The sequence below is a fragment of the Rhinopithecus roxellana genome, chromosome 4 (assembly GCF_007565055.1).
Source record: "Rhinopithecus roxellana isolate Shanxi Qingling chromosome 4, ASM756505v1, whole genome shotgun sequence".
Classification (NCBI taxonomy): domain Eukaryota; kingdom Metazoa; phylum Chordata; class Mammalia; order Primates; family Cercopithecidae; genus Rhinopithecus; species Rhinopithecus roxellana.
This window is the reverse complement of record NC_044552.1, coordinates 18,770,715-18,780,478: the sequence shown is the minus strand read 5'-3', so window position 1 is coordinate 18,780,478 and position 9,764 is coordinate 18,770,715. Positions and strand designations below refer to the sequence as shown.

General features: G+C 43.2%; 1 protein-coding gene across 2 annotated transcripts; it reads right to left on the bottom strand.

The window, feature by feature from the left end:
• Positions 1-225: 225 nt before the first annotated feature.
• Positions 226-9,098, bottom strand: SERPINB1 (serpin family B member 1). Of its 2 annotated transcripts, none has more exons than XM_010361814.2 (7): positions 8,902-9,098; positions 7,534-7,709; positions 5,644-5,781; positions 4,988-5,105; positions 3,226-3,368; positions 2,974-3,141; positions 226-1,214 (listed from the first exon to the last, which is right to left on the bottom strand). In XM_010361814.2, the coding sequence occupies exons 2-7, from the start codon at positions 7,699-7,701 to the stop codon at positions 810-812; spliced, it is 1,140 nt and encodes a 379-aa protein (XP_010360116.2). In that variant the 5' UTR covers positions 7,702-7,709; positions 8,902-9,098; the 3' UTR covers positions 226-809. The 2 variants fall into 2 exon arrangements, with proteins under 2 accessions (XP_010360116.2, XP_010360117.2); XM_010361815.2 differs by lacking the exon at positions 8,902-9,098 and adding an exon at positions 8,182-8,876.
• Between the last annotated feature and the right edge of the window lie 666 nt (positions 9,099-9,764).

The following is a 9,764-nucleotide window of genomic DNA, read 5'->3' as shown; positions in this document are numbered from 1 at the left end:
ACTCCAGCCTGGGTAACAGGGCAAGACTCTGTCTCAAAAAAAAAAAAAAAAAAAGAAAATACATGCGAAGGTGGCTAATAATAAAACCTTTGTTCAGCAGTTTATCTTACTACATGGTTATTTTTGTAGACTCTTGGCATCTTTTATCCTAAGAAACCCACTTCTTGATTTCATGCACTGCCACATTAACTATATATTATACATAAAGAAGAACAAAAAAGGGAATGCAGGTTATAACCATTGGCCCTTTAATTGAAGAGTCTAAAAACGAGAGGGCTGTAACAGAATACTAATCCTGCAGAACAACAGACAGAAACGTCAGGCGAGACAAGTTTGTCTTCATAACCTGGGCTCTCAGTTGGGGTGCTCTCTTATATTTCAATTGAATACGTGTTTTTAAACCTCCCTTCAACAGTCAGGGTATCTGTCTATTTTGCAGCTCCCAAAATTCTAACTGCAAAATAAATGACCATCTTATCATGTTTTCCCATGGCTGTCAGGAGGATATAGCAATTTCATAGATTACTACATGGTCAAGAATCTACACATCCGATGTATTCTTTTCTTCTTTCTTACTTGATGCATTCAAAAGCAGCCACTGGATTTTTTCGATGTAAAAAAAGAAAAGTAGATACCCGTGCCAAAATTTATGGGTGTAAACAGCCAACAGAGCCGAACTTGAAAAGAAAAGAAAAGATTTGTTTCTGGATATTGGTTTTATTGGTAAAGACAGAAGAACATTGGCACCATTAAAAACTCAGGCAATAAAGCTCTAAGCTTGATTTTTGTATTGCTACAGTCTCTTTCTTCTAAGGGGAAGAAAATCTGCCCAAGAACAGGATGCTACCTGAGGAATTGTGCCGAATAAAGAAAAGGAATGGATGGTCTGCAGTGAAATATTCCTCTGGCATCAACATGCAGAAGGTGGCGATGCCTGCTGTGGCAGCTGCTGCCTCTGTTCCCTCTTCATTCACTTCCACAAAGGACTTGTGGACAATTTTTGATATAAAAATATCTTTGGCTCCTGACATGCCAGACAGATCAGCCTTGCTACTGTTAAAGAGATCCTGTACACCTAGGCGGGCGAGGTCCGAGTTGAGGGTGTAACTCTCTTCCAGTTTGAACCTGGGCAAGCTGACATTAACTTCAATGAAATCGAGATTCTCAGGTTTGGTCCACTCACGCAGCTTTTCCAAAGTCAACTGTTCCTCAATCTGCAATTAAAATGAGGCGAAAGAAGAAGTGATACCAATTTTACATAAGTAAGGCAATAAAGTATTATTTAAATCAAAGGACCCATAATATCAGTTGCTAGTTAGTTTCCTTCATGTTTTGTGCCAAAACAGATTCCATTTGGAGAATTTTATTTCTTTCTGGCAATTGATGAAATAGGGCAGAGGTGGTGTTCCAAGTCATCAAAGGTTCAAGTCCAGGAACTTTGTACATTGGGTCCATCATCCACTCACCCACTCATCCATCCATCCATCCACCCAGCTACCCAGCAACACAGTCACTCACTCATCCATCCATTCATTCACCTATCCACCCACCCACCCATCCAACAATCTATCCACCTATCTATCATCCATCCACCCATTTACTCATCCACCCATCCACCCATCCATCTACCCATTCATCCATCCATCCATTCATCCAGGGTTTACTAAACCCCTACCACAATGGATTACTGTGATAGGCCATGACAGCTGCTATTACTTCCAAGTTGAGTAGTGCTAGAAGAAATTTAAAGTATTTCTTCTATTTAGTCTGGATCCCACTGAAGCTGTGGTAATCGGTGAACCTTACTGGAGCTGAAGTAATATCTAATAACTTTAGCTCCTAGATAAAAATGTAAAAGGCATAATTAAATTTATGGCTACATTTCCAAAGGAATGACAAACTGGATCTAGTTCCTCATCTGAAATGTGATGTGGACATTACTTATATCTACCTTATAGATTGTTGAGAGCATTAAATGAAATGATGTATATAAAGTGCTTGACCCATAGTTCTATATAAATGTCAGCTGTTATCATTACTATTGTTATAGCTATTGGACTGGAACAGAATCATCACTCTACTTGTTCTAATGGTGCTGATAATTCCCTTTATGAGGCTAGAGATTTTCACTTTATAATCGGAAAAAAAAACTAATGCAAAAATACCACTGAAAGAAAGACCACATTGATTTTTATGCAATGTATTAAAAGTCTGTACATGCAAATGATTCATATTAGACCCCTTCCTGATGGCAAGTTTAGCTGGGGAGGAGACAGAGAGCACAGAGCAGGCTAGGGTCCCTACATATAATGGAAACCTCATACAAAGTTCATATTAGTAAATAGGCCTAACGTGTCACATGAGGCTTTTCCTGTCTTGTACCCATTGAAAATTTAATTCACTGTCTACATGAATTGTGATGAGAATGAACAGTGTAATAATAGAATTGTATAGTACATGATGAAGATAGATGCTACACTATTTGGGGCTTTTCAATCTTTTTCCTCAGTAAAACAATCCTCATCTTACTGTAATTTCCTCTAAAGTTAATTCAAGAGCCTTTCCGTGGGCTGCCACTAACCAGTATTATATCTAGTATAGATCTTTGACGGCCTCATCACAAGTGTCCACTGAAAGTAGCTGGTCATCTTTCTTGAAAAATGAAACGTCAGCCGGGCACAGTGGCTCCCAGCTGTAGTCCCAGCTACTCAGGAGGCTGAGGCAGGAGAATCGCTGGCAGCCAGGAGGTCTAGAACAGCCTAGACAACATAGTGAGACCTTGTCTCTATAAATAAATGTAAAAAAAAAAAAATTAACTCTGGACTTTGCTGTAGCAAGTGTTGATGGGCTACATTTCCAAAGGAATGACAAACTATTGGAAAATGTGCCATCAGTGAACACTTAACAAGCACCTGCCTACCATGCAACACACACACAGGAGGAACCACAAAGCGTGAAGCCCAGGAGCCATACCTTCTTCAGGCCGGTGGACTCGTCCTCAATGTCAGCTGGCAGCAGGATGACCATGCTGAGCTCCTTGCCTTGGTAAGGCAGTTCCAGCACACGGCACTTAAGGTCTTCAATGTAGCCATATGCAAATTTTTTCTTCTGATACATCATTTTCACAGTTTTTGTGTCTTTCTGAACAGTTAAAACAAATCACTGAAATTATTCTCTGCATTCTTTTAGAGCAACGCATGACTCTGTACAGTTGCCTCACCTCACCTTATTCAATCTGAACGGTGCATTCGTCGTGGCCTCTTTCATGAATTTATCCTGCCAGTTTCCCTTGAAATAGATGGCATTTACTAGCACAAGTTTAGTCATGTCATCAACCGTGCCTGAAGCCAGCAGTTCCGGAATTTTCCCTAAAAAAATTAAGTTAGCTTAAAAAAAATCCAAATTGGAATTCCAAATTTGAACTGACAATATATTAGCACGGAAATGCAATTCAAATATATACTTTCTACTTAATTTTCATGTAATAAGATATTAAGTTAGGAAAGCCCTACTCACTAACCCGTCTCTACTTTAAATATAACAACCTGTGGGGCAGACCAGGATGACACACAAACTTCCCACAAAGGACCTGACATTTTAAACAAGTCAAATGTGCTGAAAGACTAAAGACAGGAAAATGCTCCTTTTCTGGATTGTATGATAAACAATGAGCCTTATTTTGTAACAACCATTCTTTTTTAGAAAAAAAGAATTCTTAACGAAGATGTCTTTAGTCATCAGTAAATCACTTCTTCAAATCGCTGAGTAGATGCCTACTCTCACAAAAAAAGATTTAAACAATATCCAAAAGGCAGGACAAGACCAAGCATGGTGGCACACACCTGCAATCCCAGTGTTTTGGGAGGTGGGGATGAGGAGATTCCTTGAGCCCAGGAGGTCAAGGCTGCAGTGAGCCACGATCGCACCACTGCACTCAAGCCTGGGCGACAGAGCAAGACTCTGTCTCTTAAAAACAAAAAACAAACAGACAAAAAAACCCAGCAGAACATACTCCGTGGAAATAAAGGTCACCTTGGTGACCACAAGTATGGCCGGGAACAATTCGCATAACGGAAGACACGCCTACTGGAGTGGGTTGACTAATACAGGACTAGATAAGAAGAGAGATGTAGTAAAGAAATAAATGCACCCTCAGAGCAAGTCAGTCCCCACCTACCACACCTTTTTTACTGGACAAGATGTTAGCAAAAAATGTAATGACCACAGTAGTTTGCGAATATTGATTTCAGGTATTTCCGTGAAATTCCAGGACATTTCTTCCCATATGTGTATTAGGTAATTTTTGGCAGGCTGGATTCTCCTCAAAATTTTAATTCCTTTTTTTGCTGTATTCAGTGTTGGTTTTAACTTTATGTTTTATTTTTTATTATTTTTATTATTATTTTTTAAGACGGAGTCTCACTCTGTTGCCTAGGCTGGAGTGCAGTGGCATGATCTCGGCTCACTGTAATATCCGCCTCCCGGGTTCAAGAAATTCTCTTGCCTCAGCCTCCAGAGTAGCTGGAGTTACAGGTGTGCGCTACCACACCTGGCTAATTCTTTTTGTATTTTTAGTAGAGACAGGGTTTCACCATGTTGGCCAAACTGGTCTTGAACTCCTGACCTCAAATGATCTGCCCACCTTGGGCTCCCAAAGTGCTAGGAATACAGCCATGAGCCACCGCCAATGTTGGTTTTAACTTTAAAATGTAACTTTAAAAGTTTTGGGGAGCTGATGAGAAAAAAGGATTTAGCTGCTTGAGTTAAATCATGTTCAAGTTTCCACTCTGGTGAACTTCTAACATGTGAGAGCTGTCCGGCAAGTGCAGTGCAGAGTTCACACACCGGGAGCGTCCTCTGACTGTAATCACAAAGTGTGCCAGGACCGTGGGAGCTGGGGAGGCAATAACTGCAGGTGGGAAAGGCGGACTGAGGAAAGGAATGACACGACCAGCGCACAATGATTCCATTCTGCCCAGGCGCTCACCTTCTGTCTGCTCTTTGACCCACTGGTTTATGGTCTTCCTTGCATCTTCAGTGGCATGCTGAAAATCCACACTGGCCAGGTCAGCACCATATGTTTTCTGAGTCGAAGCCAAGAACTCCTATTTAAAAAAAGAAAAAGGAAATATACTCTTACTACATGTTGAAATTGTTTTCTACAATCCCGAAAAGCAACAGAAATTGTCCTAAAAGGCTACAATTCCATGTAACACAAAATTTCAAACTCTTACAGTTTTTCTTATAGTAGTGAAAAACATTTAACATTATTTTACTCTCTTAGCCATTTTTAACTGTGCATTCCAGTAGTGGTGAGCCTAACCCTTATACTGCTGTTGTTATATAAAAATTACCACTCTTTTCTGATCTTTGACTAAGATTTCACAAATACTGATTGTACTCTTGCTTCAGTAAAACCTCCAGGAGCTATCTTTTCACTAAGACTATAACACAAAATCATCAAGTCACTTAAAGTTTGCATTCTGTCATGTTTGCCTTCCGGATTGTTTTTGTCATGTTTGCCTTCTGTATTGTTTTTCTGAAAGTTTACAAATATTAAAACTGACTTCCATGACCTGATTGTGCTGGAAAATATCTGCAGTGTCTAGTGGGGTTTTAGAATGCGAAGGGCAAAGTACTTACAGGGAGGAAATTGTAAGTTTTCTCTCCATATAATCTATTAGCAAGTTTCAGAATATAGGACGCTCCAGGTTTGTTGATCTCAGCGTTCAGACTCTGGAATCTTGAATGAATCTCTTCAACCGTGTTGAAATGAAAAGTCTAAAATAAAGAAAACATTTTTTCTACAGCCATTTATTTTGAAACTATAAAGTGATTCCTTGGTGTTTCCTTCTATCAAATTAATGTGTTTTTATTACTAATTATTGATGATCCCAAACCCAATACTTTATTAATTTGTCATTGCAGAACAAACAATAGGAAATCCAAAACGTATGGCTTTGTGAGACAGAATGATTACAACTTTACACATTGCTTTTACATCACTCTTTGTTACACTAGCAGTTCCACAAATGTGGGTGGTTAATACACTAAATATTTATATTAAAGGCTGCCTTTTCCAAAGAAAATAATAAATGCTATGTTCATATTTATATTCTGTATCAAATATAATTTTACTGAAAGTTCTCAGAAATAAGAGTAAAAATAGGATTCATCCTCTATTCAGAACCACGAAGATATTACAGACTGAGGCTTTTAATATTTTATTACCCTATTAACATCAGTAACTCACTTATTTTAAAATAACTTCCTTAAACTTAACATTCTGGCAAAAGTTTAATTCCCCATGTATCAGTTACAAATCAAGAGGCCCTTTGTGGTTTTATGAGACCTAGGCTGGTTCCTTTATGATTATGACACAAAGAACAAAATTGCATAGGGTACGAAGTCCACATTACTCACTGAGATATGGAATGTTTGCACTGTGCCTATGCTCCATCTGCTTTAATGGAAATGAGGGATCTGCTTTAATGGAAATGAGGGAGGAGTCCTTAAAACTATTCTTTGCTGAGGTTTTAAAGTCCCTGGAAAACCTCAAGCTAGCAACTGATAGAACCCCGCAAGAAGCAACTAACAATTAGTAACAGAGGTTTTTTTTTAAATGGATTTAAAAAACATATTTAAAATGCTTTCACATCTAACGCGATGAGTAATAGAAGCTTCGCAGCCCCTGGAACTTGAATCCTGGGCTGCACCTTGCCAAGAAACAGGGGCAGTATAATTTACAGCAGGTATGTTAGAAGAGCCTCTACTTTTACCACTCCTTTCTGCTGGGCTTCGAGAGAGAGAGCTAGAGTTCTCTTCTCAGAATTAAAAAGTACCAAGCACAGAAGTCCCCTCCATGTCCATTAAGGACAAGAAGGAAGGCTGGGCATGAGAGTCACCTGTCACATCGCCAAGGGCTGGGTCCTGCTCCTAAAGCTGCTGGGTCTCCCCTTCACTTCCCCTGCAGGGCGTGCTATGCCACAGCCCACTAAGCCATGCTCAGCACCCTGGGACTATAGAACCACAGGGTCACTTTTTCTCTTTTCCTTGCAAAAAAGCAATGCCACTATCTCCACTATAATGCATTCCCTATGTCTCATTCCTCTCATTATGCTTGAAAGTAGTGTTATGTAACAGGCAATATTTATGAGTTGCATATCATCCATTATATGCAAAACAAAAACTGGAAGCTGCCAGCTCAGGAGGATGTAGTATGGCTTTCAGGAAAGCTGCCAGATTCATCCACTGAAACAGAAGACTCGCCCTGCAGGGACTTTTGTCAGCTTTGCTCACTGCTATCTCCTCAGCAACACAAAAGACAGTTCCTGGTATGTGGTAGGTACTTAGGAAAAACCTGATGATGAATGAAAGCCTGCATACAAGTGTGACTTTTCTGAAAGTCTGATCTCATAAAAATACAGTGTTGAAAACACACTGTAAAAGCTCAAAGGCACAACCTTTCCATAAAGACCGTCCATTCGTAGGGAGATGGAAGGAAAGCAGACCCTTTTTGTCATTTCTGCTGACCTTGGACAGCTGTGCTGCCGTGTTGCCTCTGGTCCCCAGAAAGACCATGGCCATCGCAGATGAAATGCTGAAAGGAGAGATGAAGATGTTTCCAGCCGGATTGTTCTCACTCAAGGCCAGGAACAGGTCCAAGGCGAAGCGGGTGTTTGCTGAGCTCAGCTGCTCCATGGTGAAAACTGCAACACAGAACAGGGTCCCCATGGTGCCCACTGCCCATGCCAGCAGATTAGGCAGCACTCTTTCCCCCAGAAGCTTCCTCCACTTCTGCCAACCACCCTGTGGCACCCTTGATCTCGTCCTTTCTCCCCGCTTTTTTATTCCAGCAGGGCAAGAACACTTTCCCAGGCCCACAAATGTGGGACCATGCTGGCCAAGGATTCAGCAGTTACAGGGGATTTTAGGGCACCCAGGGTGCCCTAAAGGGCTCTGGCCTTGCAGACAGGGGAGTCTGGGGGGTGGGGTGGGGTGGGGCAGGCCCCAGCCCCCAGCTTGAGCATAGCCACCCAGCCCTGGGTCCTCCCAGCCTATGTTTGGGAGCGCAGGTGCTTCTGAGCCTTTGATTCAAGTCTCTGATTCATTGGGCAATGAATCCATTGCCTGCCTTCACCTGAACTAACAGCGTTCTATCAGAGACTCATAGCCACCTACTAAGCATTAAAACTCCGGCAAAGGTATCCCTGTAATTAGTATAATAATATAAGTCTTCTTTATTTTTGAGGTCCAAAAGGTATAAGAGGTCCGGTGCCCAAAGTCTCAGAGCCGGTGTAGGATGTGCCAGTTTGGAAACCCGCCACCGTCCAGGGTCTGGCGGTGCAGCATCGCATCCACCACCCACTAGCCCATCTTGATCTCCACTCTCAGAGCCCGAATTTCCCCAAGGACAGGCAAAGAACTGTACTGCCCGCTCGGCAGCTGACTTCTCCTTGTTGTGAAATCGTCTCTAGAATCGCACGGGGTTCCTCCTCTCTCTCCCTGCAGCTGCAGATAGGAGCAGTGCTCGACCCTGAGCTGCCCGGAAACTGTCACAGACAGCTCTGGGAGGAAGGGAATTCATGGAGAAAGGACAACATTCTAATCTCGGGTTTCAGTCTTGCCCTTCCGCCTGCATCTGTCGTCCTCCCTCCTCCCTCACAGGCTGGCCCGGCCTGCGCCCAGGCAAGGGCGGGGGATCGGAGGTCGTCTGTCTCCGACGGGGCGTCCGGAAGCGATGGGGGCGCCAAGCGGGTGGGGCGGAGGCGCGCAGGGAGCTGCCGGGCTGATGGGCCTGAGCCTGGGGCGGGGGACGGGGTGCTGGGCTGGAAGCTGAGCGAGGGGGCCTGGCCTCCCCCCAGCTCGCCACCGCGCCACCGCTCCGAGGCCCGGCCTTACCCGATATGCTGCCAAGGCACGCTCCGGGCTCCGAGCTGGGTGCGAGGTGTGGCAGGAAGCACCAAGGGCCGCTGCCCTTATAGCATGCGGAAGCGTCACCCGGGCCAGCAGCCGCGGGCGGGGCGGCGGTCCTTCCCTGTGACTGCCTAGAAGTCAGAGCTCCCAGGGTTGCCCAAGTGGCAGCAGAAATGAGCGTGGCTTCCGGGCAGCGCCCTCCTCAGGGGATCGGCCCCTTTCTCAATTCTAAGCCTTTCCCAGAATCGCTGGCAAGGACCTGAAAAGCTTTTTCTTACTAAGGTGTGAATGACTGACACGACATATTGTGACACCTCTTAGAGGGCAAATGACTCCCTTTGAGTCCCATCTATATTGGAAGCTTTCTTTGAGAGAAGGAAGAAAATTTGGGGATCTTGCATAGGGAAAAAGAGGGGCCCCCAGAATCAGATAAAACAGAACCAGTTCCAAACATCTGCTCTCTGTTTCCAAGATGATAGCTTGCTGCTGCATCCTCAATGGCGGAAAGTGGAAGGGCAAAAGGGGGCAAATCCCATGTGAAGTCTCTTGTATAAGGGGCTAATCCCACTCATGAGGAAGGTGCCCTCATGACCTCATCACCTCCTAAAGGCACCACCTGTTAGCATTGCATTGAGGATTGTTTCAGCATTAATTTTGGAGGGGACACAGACATTTAAAGCATAGCATTCTGCTCCGGTCCTCCAAATTCATGCCCTTCTCACATACAAAATGAATGCATTGTATCCCAGTGGTCCCCAAAGTTCCAGTATCAACTTTAAAATGTAAGTCCAAAGTCTCTTCTAAATATCTTCTAAATTAGGAAGGCATAAGATTCAAGCCACAATTCA